The sequence below is a fragment of the Macrobrachium nipponense genome, chromosome 11, assembly GCF_015104395.2.
Source record: "Macrobrachium nipponense isolate FS-2020 chromosome 11, ASM1510439v2, whole genome shotgun sequence".
Taxonomy (NCBI): domain Eukaryota; kingdom Metazoa; phylum Arthropoda; class Malacostraca; order Decapoda; family Palaemonidae; genus Macrobrachium; species Macrobrachium nipponense.
Genome location: NC_061087.1, coordinates 28,135,760 through 28,153,258, shown reverse-complemented (window position 1 = coordinate 28,153,258; position 17,499 = coordinate 28,135,760). Strand labels below are relative to the sequence as shown.

General features: G+C 34.5%; 1 protein-coding gene across 1 annotated transcript in view; it reads left to right on the top strand.

Annotated features, from left to right (window-relative positions):
* The first annotated feature begins 4,470 nt into the window (after nt 1-4,470).
* Nucleotides 4,471-17,499, top strand: part of LOC135200076 (uncharacterized) — a 148,725-nt gene continuing 135,696 nt past the window's right edge. Inside the window, exons 1-2 of the mRNA XM_064228412.1 lie at nt 4,471-4,610; nt 11,290-11,406. Coding sequence (XP_064084482.1) covers nt 4,572-4,610; nt 11,290-11,406 — 156 coding nt within the window. The 5' untranslated portion in view covers nt 4,471-4,571. The remainder of the gene's footprint in view (nt 4,611-11,289; nt 11,407-17,499) is intronic.

Genomic DNA, 17,499 nt, shown 5'->3' with positions numbered 1-17,499 from the left:
GGTTAAATAATCGAAAAGAAGGGGCGGTGACAGCATCATGGGCGTTTTCGTTTGTATGAGAGAGAGAGAGAGAGAGAGAGAGAGAGAGAGAGAGAGAGAGAGAGAGAGACTGTACAGATTCTTTTAAGTGTTCGATATAGTTTTAATGATTTTTTTTTTTAGAGAGAGAGAGAGAGACGAGAGAGAGAGAGAGAGAGAGAGAGAGAGAGAGAGAGAGAGAGAGAGAGACTGTACAGATTCTTTTAAGTGTTCGATACAGTTTTAATGATTTTTTTTTTTTTTTAGAGAGAGAGAGAGAGAAACTTCTCTCATGGATTAAATGAGAATTCACCTTCATATTGTTATGCATCATCCAACATACAATCAAACATCCAAATATTCATATGAAAGTAACAAATAAATGTTTGATATACTACACATGTTGAATTACTTTTCTCGTCCGTATTTCCAAATTACATTAATCAACTATGTTGATTTCAAGTCACATGGATAGCTCCGTATAGCCATAATCACGGATTCCGTGAGATTACTTATTTCTTTACTTTAGAGTTCCTCTTTGAGGCCTAATAAAAAATAAATAAAACAGGGAGAGAACGAAGAGTAGGCCTAACCTGGAGGAAAGGATATGTCACTGTAAGTTTATTGAGCCAAGAGAAACAGGGGGCATTACTCCGTTTGTTTGGCTATACTTAGTTATTCCCAGTGTAGGGTCAATTGCCCCCTATAGGAGTTAACTTCACATTTTGTTGGGTAAACGAGATCCTGTAGGATTTTAGCTCGAAATAAAAGATTGAATACGCAATGACTGAAAAATAACATCTCTTTAAATTGCTCATGTTGCAATACCATCTCACTAATATATATTCGTTGTGCATTAGCGTGCAAACAATAATAAGAAACAGGATTTGGGGAATATATATATATATATATATATATATATATATATATATATATGTGTGTGTGTGTGTGTGTGTGTGTGTGTGTGTGTATATATTATATTCTGGGAGTCTTACTGCATTCTGCCTCTTCAAAATAGAAAGTTCTTGTAGTGCTATAAGTAAATAAGTTTGCTTTGTTTTTCTGTGTTCATGTATATGTTAGAGTACTTTCTCTTCCACTGGCATTGAAGAATAATGTTCTTATCCATTTACACAGTGGGATACTGTTCACTGTTTTGCGTTTTTTCTTTACGCAACAGTTACAGTCAGGAACAGTTCTAGTCTTGTGCTCTGTCCTATTGACACACACTGATGCTTTCCTCATTTTCCTTTTTTGTTTCTGCTTAAAAAATGCACTCAATATTAACGTTTTGTTCTTGTGTTCTATTTTATTTGTACACAAGGATTATAGTCTCCTGTTACGTTCGCCTCAATTCATCCAGGAATCATATTATCTCTTGTTGACGTATAGAATTAGTTTTTTTCTTCAATTCCTTCCCGTTTTCACACTCGGGAGAAAAATAAGGGGCTCTCCTGAACAGAGCTGGAAAAGGCGGAGGCGACGCTCGATAACGGGGCCAAGAGATCAAAGGAAATCTTTTATATACACGAAAATTGAATTGATTTGTTGTACAAAAGGCTCCTCTCTCACTCTGCGACTTCGTCTTCTTCTTCTCGCATTGACGAGTGGCAACTGCCGTCGGGTCTTCGGAGAATTTTTTTTTTTTTTGGGGGGGTGGGGGGGGGATGTTGTTTGTGTGGAAATGTTACAAACGAAATGTCGGGAAATGCAGAAAATGTTTGCAAAGCTGGCTTGTGTGTGTGTTTTTTTTTCTTTAACATTCTGATAGCACATCCAATCGGGAAACGTGTGAAATTCAAAATTATATATATAAAATGAGTATATTTTTAGTGGACGAATATAAAGAAATGAGCATTTTTTGAGTGGGGAAATATTAAAAGAAAAAAAAGAGTATTTTTTGAGTGGACGAATATAAAAAATTACCATTCTTGGAGTGCTTGAATATAAAAATTTGCATTTTTTGAGTACTTGAATATACAAATTTGTATTTCTATATTGAAGTACTCAAAAAATGCTATTTTTTTTTTTTATATTCGTCCACCCATTTTTGAGTGGACGAATTTTTAAAAAATTAGCATTTCTCGAGTGCTCGAATATAAAAATAAGTATTTTCGAGTGTTCGAATTAGATCATCATTATCAAACTCATCCTAAATAATTTAAGGTATATTAAACTGTATGATATTAACCAAACTAATAAGCTACCAGTCAATAAAAAAAAAGAACAAAACAATTCAATACTAAATCATATTCCCTATATCAGTGTTTTCATTCAGGTTTTAAAAAACAAATGAAGACGATAAATGATAATTTTACTCCAATATGTGTCTTTCCTATCTTTATATTTCTTGTGGGTAACTTAAATAGTTTGTCGGCAATAAACTCCATTTTTGAAGTTGCCGTCGTCGGGCACGGGGCGAACCTCTCTCCTCTCTCTAGCCCTTGCAAAAGTTCGTAGAATGTTTAAGGTAATCTGATCCGACATTCTGGCCGGCCGTTATTGGGACGTTAGTGGAATGTTAAAAAGACGTTATTGGGATGCTAGGGGAACGTTAGGGAGACGTAAGTGGGATGTTAGTGGAACGTTAGAAGGACGTTAGTGGAATGTTAAAAAGGCGTTAGTGGGATGCTACGGGAACGTTAGGGAGACGGTAGTGGGATGTTAGTAAAACGTTAGAAGGACGGTAGTGGAATGTTAGTAAAACATTAGAAGGACGTTAGTGGGATGTAAGTGGAATGTTAGAGGGACCTTTGTGTAACGTTAGTGGAATATTAGTGGAACGTTAGAGGGACGTTAGAGACTTTAGTGGAACGTTAGAGGGATGTTAGTGGAATGTTAGTGGGACGGTAGAGGGGCGTTTTTGGAACGTTATTGGAACGTTGAAGAGGCGTCATTGGAACGTTATCGGAACGTCAGTGGAACGTTATTTGAACGTTAGTGGGACGTCATTGGACCATTATTGGAACGTTATTGGAACGTTAGTGAGACGTTATGGGGACGGTACCGTCTCAACTCTCTCTTACATTACCGCAAATTTTGCCAGTATGAGTTCACCAGTTAGTATTTAGTAATTGATAAAGTTCTAAAAGTAAAAGAAATATAGAGATTAATAAAAAAACAGCCATTTGTATATACAAGATGATACACTCAGTATAACACACACACACACATACACACACACTCAAATCCATCCAGGATGTTGCCCTCAGCAGCTCCCCTTTAACACGTCATCCAATATGCAACCCCAAGATGGTCTTAATCAATCCGCAGTTTGGAAGGACCCGCCTGTTGAAACCAAACTCTCTCTCTCTCTCTCTCTCTCTCTCTCTCTCTCTCTCTCTCTCTCTCTCGGAGTTTCATTCCTCAGCCCCTTCCGTTTTAGTTTAGTTTAGTCTAGTTTCTAACTCTGCTTCTCGTACGTTGGCTAAGCATCGCCGCTTAGATCAGTGTCACGTCTCCTACGTCTGGCAGCGATGCGTTTGTTTACGTTTTGCAATCTGGGGCCTGTATTTTAACGGAAACTTTATGGAGGTGATGAGAGGTGTTTTATAATTTTTTTTCCTTTAGGGATTAGGGAAAATCCATAATTATTTTCCCCGGTAAGGATTAGGGAAGTTTCGTAGAAATGTTCCGGTGAGGTTTAGGGAAATTTGATATTTTTTTCTCTAAGGATTAGGGAAATTTCATTGTTTCCCCTAAGGATTAGGGAAATTTCACAATCTTATTCTATAAAGATTGGGGAAATTTCATAATTTTATTCTCTAAAAATGAGGGAAATTCCATAATCTTATTCCCTAAAGATTAGGGAACTTAAGAATTTTATTCCCCAAGGATTAGAGAAATTTACGAATTTTTCCCCTAATCAGTAAGGAATTTAAGAATTTTTCCCCTAAGGACTAGGGAAATTTCATTATTAATTTCCGGTAAGGGTCAAGGATCTCTCAAAATTTATTCGTTTTGGGATAAGAAAAACGTCATTATTTTAACATGCAAGAAATATATTGCCCACGAACGCCTATACAAAGTAAGGTAGGAAAGAAGGGTCAAGGCATACTAATGTGCCGAAACCTTTGCTTTTTTAAAAAAGAAAAGGCTATAGCGCAGTGGAAGAGTACGTTGTAAGGTAGAAAATTCTAAATTGATTAATTAGGGAACTTATTGTCATTATTGTCATAAAAATTTACTGAAAAGTTTTGATGGAAGGAACTTTTTTTATCTTTACTAGTTTTTTTCGCTCTAGATTATATAATATAATATATAAGTACATATATATACACAGAATCTTAATATATATATATATATATATATATATATATATATATATATATATATATAAAGTAACAAATAACTATGTCATGTCATTCTCTGCCATTATCAAAATGATCTTATTTAACTCTCCCTTTCCATCGTTAACTAATACTTTTTTTTTCTCTCTTCTTTTTCAGAATGGGACATCCTGGACCTGCTGAGCATCAATGGGTCCCAGACGGGCGTGTCAGCCGCCCGCGGGCCCATCCCAGACACACCTGCCTGGCGACTGAGGGCTGTTTATGACAAATATCCAGCTTGACCCTTCCCTAGTGCCTAAGGTGGGTGGTGGACGTAAATATATATATATATATATATATATATATATATATATATATATATATATATATATATATATGTGTGTGTGTGTGTGTGTGTGTGTGTGTGTGTGTGTGCGTGCGTGTACGTGTGCGTGTGTATGTATATTCATATTATGTATATAAATGTATATATATATATATATATATATATATATATAGTATATATATATATATACATTGTAGATAGAGAGAGAGAGAGTTACAAGGAGTTACAAGGATGTGGGTGTCTCAAAGTATTATTAGTCCATCCTAAGAGGAGACATCATGTGGTCACTTATCTGTAGGAGCAGGTTTTACTGTTCATTCACAGTGTCCTAATGATTTTTTCTAGCTTTCTTTTAAACTCTTCCACACTGGTGCTGTTTACAGCTTCTGGTGGCAATTTATTCCACGTGTCACATATCTTGTATATAAAGAAGTTCCAACAATGGGATGTGTTGTATCTCTTCTGCTCTAGTTTAGAGAGAGAGAGAGAGAGAGAGAGAGAGAGAGAGAGAGAGACTTACTAAAGATTATTAATCGAAAATATCAGGGAGAGAGAGAGAGAGAGAGAGAGAGAGAGAGAGGAGAGTAGACTTACTAAAGATTATTAATCGAAAATATCAGGGAGAGAGAGAGAGAGAGAGAACTTACTAAAGATTATTAATCGAACCTATTAGAGTGAGAGAGAGAGAGAGAGAGAGAGAGATTAACCCATTTCTACTTGCAATAAATAAATCTCTGAATTAAAGCAAAACAAAAAGACGAAAAATACGAAAAAGAAACACACAAGTATTACACCGACGTATTTTCTCAAGTCAAACATCGACCACTTTGGTCATTTACTAATTCACCTCTCTTGGGGAAAGCGGGGGCGGGGATGGGGGGGGGGTGTTTGCAAGGGGTCCTTTCTCCCCAAAATAGAAACCGTGGGAGGAAATAAATTCAGAGTCGTTGCGCACACCGACCCACCTCCGTTTCGACTTCACATATTTACAATTTCATAACAAAACGTCATTATTTCATTACTAATGTTTACCTTCCCCCCCACCTGAGTGTCATGGGAGTAGGAATATGTCATTTCATTACGGTGGAAGGTCTGGCCAGAATTCGTGATGGAGTTTGCTCGAATTCTTGTAAGTTCGTTTTGATATTCGACGTAAATTCTTGTCAGGAAAGTATAACGGCTTGGAATATTAGTAGCTATTATACTACTAGCATTCAAATGATAATCCCCAATTCATTTATTACAAGCTCACAGGGACCTGCAATTATTATTATTATTATTATTATTATTATTATTATTATTATTATTATTATTATTATTATTATTATTATTCAAAAGATCGTTTGTTTTTCAAAAGATGAACCCCTATTCATAGGGAACAATCCTACAGGGGCCATTGACTCGAAATTATTATTATTATTATTATTATTATTATTATTATTATTATTATTATTATTATTATTATTCAAAAGATGTTTTTTTCAGATTGAACCCTTATTCATGACAATCTACAGGGGCCTTGACTCGAAATTATTATTATTATTATTATTATTATTATTATTATTATTATTATTATTATTATTATTATTATTATTATTCAAAAAAAATAAAAAAAAAACCCCGTATTCATGTGAAACAAACCTTCAGGAACCAATGACTTGAAAATCAAGCTTCCAAAAAGTAAATAATACGAAATATATTTTATATGAAAAGTGGTTGTTAGATTTTACTGTGGACTCGAACAGTCCATTAATGCTCTGGGCTTCATATATAAAACACGACAGACCTTTTATCTGTACAGAATGTAGTGTTAGTGAAAAGTCGAACCTTTAGAATGAACTACAAGAATCTTTAAATCACTTGACAGTGTGACTGGGCTGACCTTTCTGGACGATTGTCACTTCAAAGAATAATTCAGATTATTGATGTGATATGAGAAGAAGAGGGTTATTTTAGTTAAGGGGGGAAATAGTTGAACTTTAGAGATTTGGTTCAAAATTTCAAGGTTTTCGTCTGAAATAGCGAGATGCCCTCTTTTTCGATTATATACAAACATACACACTCACACACACACACACACACACACACACATATATATATATATATTATATATATATATATATATATATATATATATATGTGTGTGTGTGTGTGTGTGTGTGTGTGTATGTGTGTGTGTGTGTGTGTAAGGACCAGATAAAAAATCGCCATGGATATAGTTTTTTGACAATACCTTGTATTGTGTATTATTGTATATTAATACGACTACATTGCATTGCGTGACAGTCTTTTTGTATATCGAAGGACCATCGAACTAGTGCAACCATCTCTCTCTCTCTCTCTCTCTCTCTCTCTCTCTCTCTCTCTCTCGCCCTCTCTCTCTCTCTCTCTGGTCTAATGCAACTTAATTATTTTCCATTTAAGAAGACTCGTCCAAAACATTCATGCTTGCAAGTATGTATGTTTGACCCTATTTTTATTTTAGGGGGGTCGGTGGGGTAGGGATGGGGCGGGGGCGGGGGTGGGGTGTTGGGATTTGAAGTTATGGGTCTGACGATTTGTCAAGTCTCTCTGCTTGGGTCAGAGACGCTGAGAAACCCTGGAGTTCCAGACAGCTGTTGATTCCAGCCTCCTGGAAATGGCGACTTGGAGACGGTCGCCCGCTGAATTGGAGGACCGTTTTTTTTTTTTTTTTTTTTGTGGGGGGCGTTGGGGGGTTGGGTGGGTAGGGGATTATTTTCCAGTCAAGTTGCGTTTATTATGATTCACATTTAATTAGGAGTGACTTTGGCAGACACCATCTTTTCTTGAGGAATGTCGTAGCTAAGCGAAGTTTATAACACTTCAACTTTTGCTCTCTTAAAGTACCTACATTATTATTATTAAAATTTCCATGAAGCATTTAGTCGATTAACGATGATTTTTAAACTTTAATAAAAGGATTTTGGCGAAAGAGCATCATATCTTATCAAAGATGGAAATGTACAATTTGATGTCACATTTTAATGATTCTTTGTTCTCCTATTTTTTTTATGTTTCTTATATCTGTGTTACTTGTTTGTTTTATCTATTTTCCCAGCGACATTCCCAGTTCAGTTGTTATTATGTTTTATTACTCCCACTTTCTCTTTTCTTTCTATCTATTCCTGTCTATGTGTCTCTTAATTTCGTCTTTATCCACCGTCTGCTCTTTCATGTCCTCCTATCTCCAGTTCCTCTTTCTCTTTTCTCCTCTCTATCTCTCTTTCTCCTTTCTCTCTATCTTCGTTCTCTTTTCTCTCTATAGCTCGTTCTCTTTCGTCTTTATCTTCGTTCCCTTTCCTCTCTATCTCTCGTCCTCTTTCCTCTCTATCTCTCGTCCTCTTTCCTCTTTATCTCTCTTTTCTCTCTATCTCGTTCTGTTCTCTTTCCTCTCTATCTCTCTTTCTCTTTCCTCTCTATCTACGTTCTCTTTCCTCTCTATATCTCTTTCTCTTTCTTCCCTATCTCTCTTTCTCTTTCCTTTCTATCTCTCTTTCTCTTTCCTCCCTATCTCTCGTTCTCTTTCCTGTCTATTTCTCGTTCTCTTTCCTCCCTATCTCTCGTTCTCTTTCCTGTCTATTTCTCGTTCTCTTTCCTCTCTATCTCTCGTTCTCTTTCTTCTCTATCTATCCCTGTCTATCCTTAACAGAGTTTAGTTATCTCTCTGTATGTCAGTCTGCCCAACCGCCTCGGTAATGTCTTTCTCCAAACGTTTATCAAAGCTTTTCTTCTTCTTCTTCTTCTTCTTCTTCTCTACTCAATTCCCGAAATGAATTTCAAATCCTCCTCGGGGGATGATTGATTCCAAACATGAAATGCTTTTGATACACGGGAAATAAAAATCTTCCCCTTTTGCTTATTTTTTTTATTTATTTTTTTTATTTTTTCCGGCCAAACCGACCGACAAGGGATTTGCCTTAATCCCGATAATATTGCAAAGAAAATATTGGTTCGTTGGATTGTTATAGCTCAGCTGTTGTTGGGGGGGGGGGGGGGGGGATTGTTTCTTTATTTTGTGGGTGGGGGAAGGGGAGGGGTGAGGGAAGTGAGGGGAGGGGTAGGGGGGTCTTCATTTCCTTTATCGAGGGATTATCAGCACGAGAATTCGTCTCGGTTTTGAACGAATTGCCGAAGAGTTGATGGTCTCTTTCCGTTTGAAGTCATAGAGATCATGATACGGGCCCTGAAACACACACACACACACGCACACACATATTTACTCTATATATACATATATATCTGTATATATATTCAGTTTATTTTCCGTTTCCCTACAGTCTTTTTTTTCTCAGAGTGTACCTTTTAGAAAGATACTGACTGTAACAAAACCAGTTGTAACATATATGACAAATAAGGTAAAAAGAAGCCGTTACTTACTTTGATAGGAATAGTTTTCATTTTCATGTAAGTTTTGAAAAGCGTAGCTTTTGAAATGTTTGGAATATATAATAAAGAAGACATATTACTGATACATCTCTTTGAACGGGACGTTGCATGATTTCCGGGGATTACTGTGTATACACAAATGTATACACTGTATTTATGTGTATATACTATACATATATATTTATATATGCAACAGATATCCATATATTCTGTACGTGTCAAGAGAAAGAGTCTGACAGACTGGAGAGAGAGAGAGAGAGAGAGAGAGAGAGAGAGATTTAATCTCTCTCTCTCTTTAATCTGTCCTTTTCAAAAACGTGTTTTATTCCGATCAGCTGACAAACTGTCCCTGTTTCCCAAGACGTCGCCGTCGTCGAGTACGGGGATTGAAATTGCCTTCGTAACAAGCAATTTTAGATCTATGTTAATCCAGCGATTGCTTTTCGATGGAGAAAAAAAAATAGCAAAATAAATAAATAAATAAATTTCTCCTTTCGATGTCTTGAGGCGAAAAGGACGATTGGCTTTTTCTTTCATATACGAGAAGAAAAAGTAAAAAAAAAAATGGAATAGAAAAGAGAGAGAAGAAAGAAATGAGAGAATAAGAGGAAAAGAAGAAACAATGGAAAGCAAAAAGAGAGGAAGAAATAAAACAATTGGAAGAAAATAGAGAGAAGAAAAAAATGGAAGAAAAGAGAGAAGAAAAACAATGGAAGAAAAGAGAAAAGAGAAACAATGGAAGAAAAGAGAGAAGAAAAACAATGGAAGAAAAGAGAGAAGAAAATAATGGAAGAAAATAGAGAGAGAGAAGAAAATAGAAAGAAAAGAAAAAGAATGGAAGAAAATAGAGAGGAGAAAATGGAAGAAAACGGAGAGAAGAAAAAGAATGGAGAAAATAGAGAGAAGAAAAAATGGAAGATAATAGAGAGAGAAGAAAAATGGAAGAAAATAGAGAGACAAGAAAATGAATGAAGAAAATAGAGAAGAAAAACGAAGAAAATAGAGAAAGAAAAATACTGGAAGAAAAATGAAAGAAAATATAGAGAAGAAAAAAATTGAATAAAATAGAGAAGAAAAAAATGGAAGATAATAGAGAGAGAAGAAAAAGTGGAAGAAAATAGAGAGAGAAGAAAGGAAAGAAAAATAGAGAAATAGAAAATAAAAGAGAATCCCTCCTTCCGATGGATTCAGGAGAAAGATGACGGTGAGAAGAGAGAATATCAAAGACAGAAGAAAGGAGAAGTAAATAGAGAAAGAATATTAAAGACAGAAGAAAGAAGAACAAAATGAATAAAAAGAAAATATTAATTAAAAAAAGAAAACAAAACAAAAATAAGACAATTCCTCCTTTCGATGGCTTAAGGAGAAAGTAGTCGAGGAAGAGAAAGATGGAATTGGAAGGAAACTGTGAGAAGAAAGAAAGAAGAAAAAAAGAAAAGAGAAATAGAATAAAAGAGGTTCTCTGAAGAAAAACAAAACGGGGCAAGTAATAGAACTGGGGGAAATATGCTATTGAATCATCCAAAAGGCAGGGAAAATGGCTTCGCCTTGGACCAAATGGAATTGCGGGTGGATCGGTTCCTAAATAGATTCCGAGAGGGAATGGCGAGTGTGGGGGAGGGGGGAGAGGAAGGGGTGGGGTTAGGGGGGAAGAGAAGTGAAAGAGGGATATTGGGAGGGGTGGGGAGAGGGGTGGGGGTGTTGGGGGTGTGGCTGGTTGCAAGTAGACCTCACTGCCAAACTACTTTCTCTCTCTCTCTCTCTCTCTCTCTCTCTCTCTCTCTCTCTCTCTCTCTAAATATATATATATATATATATATATATATATATATATATATATATATATATATATATATATGTATTGTGTATATCTGTATATTTATATATGTAGATATATTGTGTATGTGTGTGTGTGTGTATATATATATATTATATATGTGTGTGTGTGTGTGTGTGTGTGTGTGTGTGTGTGTGTGTACACATAGTTTACTGCTTAATTATATGTATCAAACAGATGAAGTGACTGTATCTGTGGAAAACTTACATAATAAATAATAATAATAATAATAATAATAATAATAATAATAATAATAATAATAATAATAATAATGTTAGTGTGACGGTGCCTTTTTGTGTGTATAAGAATTGTAATCCCTTGGACATTATATACTAAGAGAGAGAGAGAGAGAGAGAGAGAGAGAGGCATAAAACAATAATTAATTCGAAGTATTTCTTTCCTTTTGACAGATCGCCTCGACTTTGCACGACGAGCTGACGCTCTACTTTGTCTACAAGCAGCACAAGAAGACTCTCGGGTCGCTCATCTCCATCAACATGCCTGGAAAAATCAAGCCTTGGTTCCAGGTAAGTCAGCCTGGAAGTGTTTTCTCCTTGCTGGAAACTGCTTGAAGACTGGAAGCTGTTTGTCTTTTTTGCCTTTTTATTTTTCATATGTATTGTGTCTTTAATATGCCTGGAAAAAGCAAGCCTTTGTTCCAGGTAAGTCAGCCTGGAAGCGTTTTCTCCGCGCTGGCTACTCCTGGAAGACTGGATGCTGTGTTTTTCTTTTGTGTCTTTCTCTCGTCTTCTTTTTTTTGGCTTTTTATATTTTTCTTATATGTATTGTGGTTCTAACATGCCTGGAAAAAGCAAGCCTTTGTTCCAGGTAAGTCAGCCTGGAAGTGTTATTTCCTCGCTGGAAACTCTTGGATGACTGGATGCTGTGTTTTTCTTTTGTGTCTTTCTCTAGTCTTCTTTTTTTGCTTTTTTTTATTTTTCTTATATGTATTGTGGTTCTAACATGCTGGAAAAAGCAAGCTTTTGTTCCAGATAAGTCAGCCTGGAAGTGTTTTTTTCTTGCTGGAAACTCCTGGAAGACTGGGTGCTGTGTTTTTCTGTTGTGTCTTTCTCTCGTCTTCTTTTTTTGGCTTTTTTCATTTTTCTTATATGTATTGTTGTTCTAACATGCCTGGAAAAAGCAAGCTTTTGTTCCAGATAAGTCAGCCTGGAAGTGTATTCTCCTTGCTGAAAACTGCTGGAAGACTGGAAGCTTTGTTTTTCTTTTGCCTCTTTCTTTTGTCTTTTTTGCATTTTTATTTTCTTATGTCTTGTGGCTTTAACATGTCTGGAAAAATCAAGCTTTAGTTCCAGGTAAGTCAGCCTGGAAGTGTTTTCTTCGCGCTGGAAACTGCTGGAAGACTGGAAGCTCTGTTTTTCTTTTGTCTCTTTCTTTCGTCTTATTTTGCTTTTTTTTTTTTTCTTGTGTGTTTTTTATCTTCTTTTTTCTCCTCTGTATCGTGGGCTATTTTGTGTATTGCTTTTGTTGTATGTCTGTCAGTCTGTCTATCTGTTTTGTTTGTATTATATTTATCTATTACTATATCTATCTGTGTATATCTATCTATATATTTGTACAGATATATTGAGAGAAGTGATGTGCGTGATTGCGTATATGTGGATATTTTGCATACTTTTTGTTTGTGTGTGTGTATATATATATATTATATCTATATATATATATATATATATATATATATATACACAAACACCCTGGTCGCAATATATATTTTTAAACATGAACTATTTTTACGAACACAACGTCTATTCTGAAATCCTTTATGATTCGTATTGTCGAAACGGCTTTATCCGGCTGAGCCACCTTCCAGCAGCAACATTTTCATTTTCACGCAATAGCAATATTGCTAAGTGTACCCAGAATGCAACGGAAGCAACGGGGAACATTGCATGTCGATTAATTTGCACTTAACTTTCTGAACGTCACGTCAGGGTGGAAACGATGATCGAAATGGGAGTATGCTTCTCTTTCGTTTATATATATATTATATATATATATATATATATATATATATATATATATATAATATATATTGCATGAAGCTTACAAATAGCCTTTAATACCAATTTTCGCTCTACCCTCGGAATTAATTATTTTCATATTATTTTAACTGAAGGTGAATTTTTTTATTGGTAATAATTTTCTCGTTCCCTCGTGGATTCGAACCAGCGCACAGAAGAGAAATGAGGATTTAAGTAACGTTACCGACTCGGCAAACGATATAGAATATACATTGTGTATATATAGATGTATGTGTTTATGTAGGTATGTATGTATGTATATATATATATATATATATATATAATATATATAGATATATATGTATGTATGATGTAGTATATATATATATATACACTTATATTTACAACCAATACAAACCCATCCTGGCACAGACCCAATGATTCCAATATGGGTCACATATCTGGGTCTTCAGTTTTTAATTTCGTTGTTGGTGATACCCACCAAACATAAAAATAAAACAAATGGACAGAAAATAAAGAAAAAAAAATAAGCAAAAAAAGAAAATAAAAAAAGAGATAAAAACGGCAATATTATTGACAAAATCCCACGTGGAAAAATTGTGACAGTATATGTTTTGACATATCAGGAGAGGGGGTGGCGGCCCCGTCACAGAGGTTATTTTATCTGTGATATGTTGTGATATTTCATTTCGAAAATTCTTGTGTTGATGATTTAAGGGCGGATTGCTGAGTCATCATTGTTCTGTTTGTGGGAGTTTGATTCTCAAATGGGGAGAATTTATTGTGTAATATTTTTGTTAATGAAAATGGATAGTGTTATTTAACCTAGAAATTATTGATTTACAAATAGGGAGATTTTGGTGGTTTTTTTAATGTAAATTTATAGAGAGATTTTTTATTTTTTTGTTTTTTTGTTTATGAAATTTTAAAAAGAATGTCTACGGAGAATCTCAAATACTGAGATATCGGTATATTTATTTATTTATTCAAAATTTATTTATACTATTGATTCTCAGATAGGGAGATAGTGTATTTTTTTAATGAAAATTTTAATTGAATTTCAACTAGGAATCTGAAATAGGGATTTAGCTCTGTAATATTTCTATTTCTGAAAAATGGTAAATGAATTTCAACTAAGAAAATCATGGGCTGTTTATTTAAGGATTACAAATAAACTAGGCCATATAGACAAATATATTTCCTTGTATAAGTCAGTGGTATAACAAGGATTGTCAGTTTTCAATGATTAAAACTGAGACCTATTTTGTAAAAGTTACATAACTGCAGTATTCAGGACTATGTTGCTTTCAGTATTTTCACTTTTATTTTTCAATGTCACAAATTTTGTTTCCAGAATTTAACAGTTTTCAGTTTATTGTTTTACGTGTTCCTTTGTAACATCAGTATCTTCACTTTGATTAGTTTATAATTTTGACGTTTATGTTTCAATTTACAATTTGCGGTTGTAATATTTCCCAATTTTGACCTATTTTTTCAAAATCACAATTTTTACTTTATAATGTCAAACTTTTGACTTTTATATTTTCAAAAAGTTTTCGCAGATTTTACTTTTAAAATGTCAGAATTTTGGCCTTTATTGCTTCACAGTTATTACTGATTGAATATAGTCCATAGGTCAGAGACCAAGGACTCGTACCTATGAGGTCATTCAGCGTTGAAACGGAAATTCACAATAAAAGGTGTGAAATGTGTAACAGGAATAAAATCTCAAAGCCGTTGCACTATGAACTAGTTACTAGGGGAGGGTAGACAGTAAGATGCAAGACAGAGAATATAAAAGGAGGTACAGTAAAAGGAACGAAAGGGGTTGCAGCTAGGAGCCGAAGGCACGCTGAAAGAGCCTTATGTAATGCCTATAGTGCACTGCACGAGGTGCACTGACGGCACTAACCCCCATCCCTACGGGGGCACAGTGCCTAGTGTTATAATTTTACATTTGTAAATTTTCTAGCTTCACATTTAAGCTTCACTATTTATGTTTTCATAATTTCACAGTCATGGCTTTTAGCTTCACAAATTTAATTTTAATTATTTTTGTATCCTCCCTCATATCTTAAAAATTCCTGAGGCTAGAGGGCTGCAAATTGGTATGTTGATCATCCTCCCTCCAGTCATCAAACGTACCAAATTGCAGCCTTCTAGCCTCAGTATTTTATATTTTATTCAAGATTAAAGCTAGTCATAATCATGCGTCTGGCAAACGATAGAGGACAGGCCACTACCGGTCCGTGGTTAAAGCTTCATTCGCCGCTGCTCACACAGCATTATAACGAGAGCAATGAAAGGCAGATCTGTTTTCGGTGGCCTTGATGATACGCTGTACAGAAAACTCGATTTCTTCGGCGCATTTTTCAACTTGTTACTTTTATGCCTTGAAACCTGGGCAAATAAATAACGAAGTTCATCGATGCTATTAACGAAATATCCCATTCCTGATCTGCAAAAGTGGAACGCCTGTTCACTGGTACGTGAATGAATGAGTGGGTGAATTCAGTCGGAAAAAAACAAACAAAAAAAACATCGAATTTATAAAGACTGTGGTGCGCCGATAATCAGTTAATGATTCGTGAAAATGGTGGTAATAATTCTAACACTGTTTGAATTCTAAATGTTTTTCTCATTTCACTGTTAAGGATTTTGCGTCCAACTGTTTGCATTGTTGATCAGGTTTCTTTTTCGATTTTATGTCTGTTGATCTCTGTTAAATTTCCCTATATATCTTTGAATTGTATACATAAGAAATATATATACTTATATATATGTGTATTATATATCTATATTTATACATATACTATATCTATATATAGATATATATATATATATATATATATATTTATATTAAATAGTAATAGACTATTTTAAGAGGCTATGTAGTGAAAAAAAAATTCCAGTCAACACATAGTCTGCTTTTTCCTGGATATTTATATTATTGGTGTGAAACTATATATATATATATATATATATATATATATATATATATATATATAAAAATATATGTGTGTGTGTGTGTGTGTGTGTGTGTGTGTGCGTGTGTGTGTGTATATTTATATTTATATATATATATATATATATATATACATAAACATTACATACATACATATATATATGAATAACTTGATCACGAAGTATATAAAACGTGATGCTATGTATAAATAAAGGTTTTTTTTGCCACGAAGGAAAAAAATGAAAAAACGAGTTGGCCGAGTACTTTCGGTCCTATTCGGACCCTTTACTGAGGACCGAAAGTACTCGGCCAACCTCGTTTTTTCATTTTTTTTTCCTTCGTGGCAAAAAAACCTTTATACATATATATATATATACTATATATATATATATATATATATATATATATATGTATGTATATATATATGTATATATATATATAGTAATATATTGTATATGCGATGTGTGTTTTGTGTGTTTGTGTATGTGCATGTATGTATATTATAACAAGGTGAGTAAAATTTTTTGTTAACGAATGGGATTGCGGAGGTCATAAAGGGGAGATATGACTCACATTAAGGCAATATTGAGTCATAATAGCCTAAGCTCGGCGGACTTTCATGGGTTACACTTAATGCCGGTTACCTAAGCAGCATACGAAGCTGGTACATTTTTAGGGGGGTGGGGGTGGGGGGGGAAGGGGGTTTGGGGTTAGTGGGGGTTGTAGGGTAGCGTGGGGACGATTAGAGTGATTCCCTCAATTAGAAACGAAAATGAAAAGCCACTTGCTACCTAAGCTTGCATTACCGACGTCCATAATTATATTTAGTTTGTTTGTGCATTCATTTTTCTCTGCATGAAAGATTTGCATTTTGCATTATTATTGTGGCCTAATAATATGAGGAATGAAAAGTGATAATGTTCGTTTGTTTAACACATTCGATTTATCAATATTTACGATGATAAAATTGTATGTTAATTACGTAACATTTTTCAAATCTAACTGTAGAGACAAATATAATTTTCGTTCACTTAAGTCATTTTTAAGACATTGTTTTTTAAGAAATTCGCATAGCTGCTTCTTTAAGACTAATTTCTTCAACATTTTCCCAACTGTTATTATTATTATTATTATTATTTTATTATTATTATTATTATTATTATTATTATTATTATTATTATTATTATTATTGATAGCTGCATCCAGTTCATATAGAATTATTTCTATCATTCTATAGCTGCATCAGCTGCATTAATTTCATATAGATTTTTTCTATCATTTTAGTAACTGCTTTTCCAGGCTTTCTGCATTCTATCAGCAACTCGCGGATGTCCGTCATTCTTTGGAGAGGGAAATATTTACAATTAAATTGTAATTAAGCCGGTAACTGAAATCTGGGTTTCATACACCGTAGAGCTTTAGGTTAGGAGAGAAACCTGATGTTTTATAGCGGGATAATCTACGGAATGTGAACCCCATATTCAAGTTACCAGTAGCAGTAGCATTTACTCTCTAACTGTTTTATGCATTCTTCCTATGTAAAATTACCCTAGTTTGCAATTATTTTCCCTACCAGAGAATGAGGAACATTGGAGAGTTACTGGCAGAATGCAGTAACCATGAAAAAGCAATTATTTGAGAGACAGAAAACAACC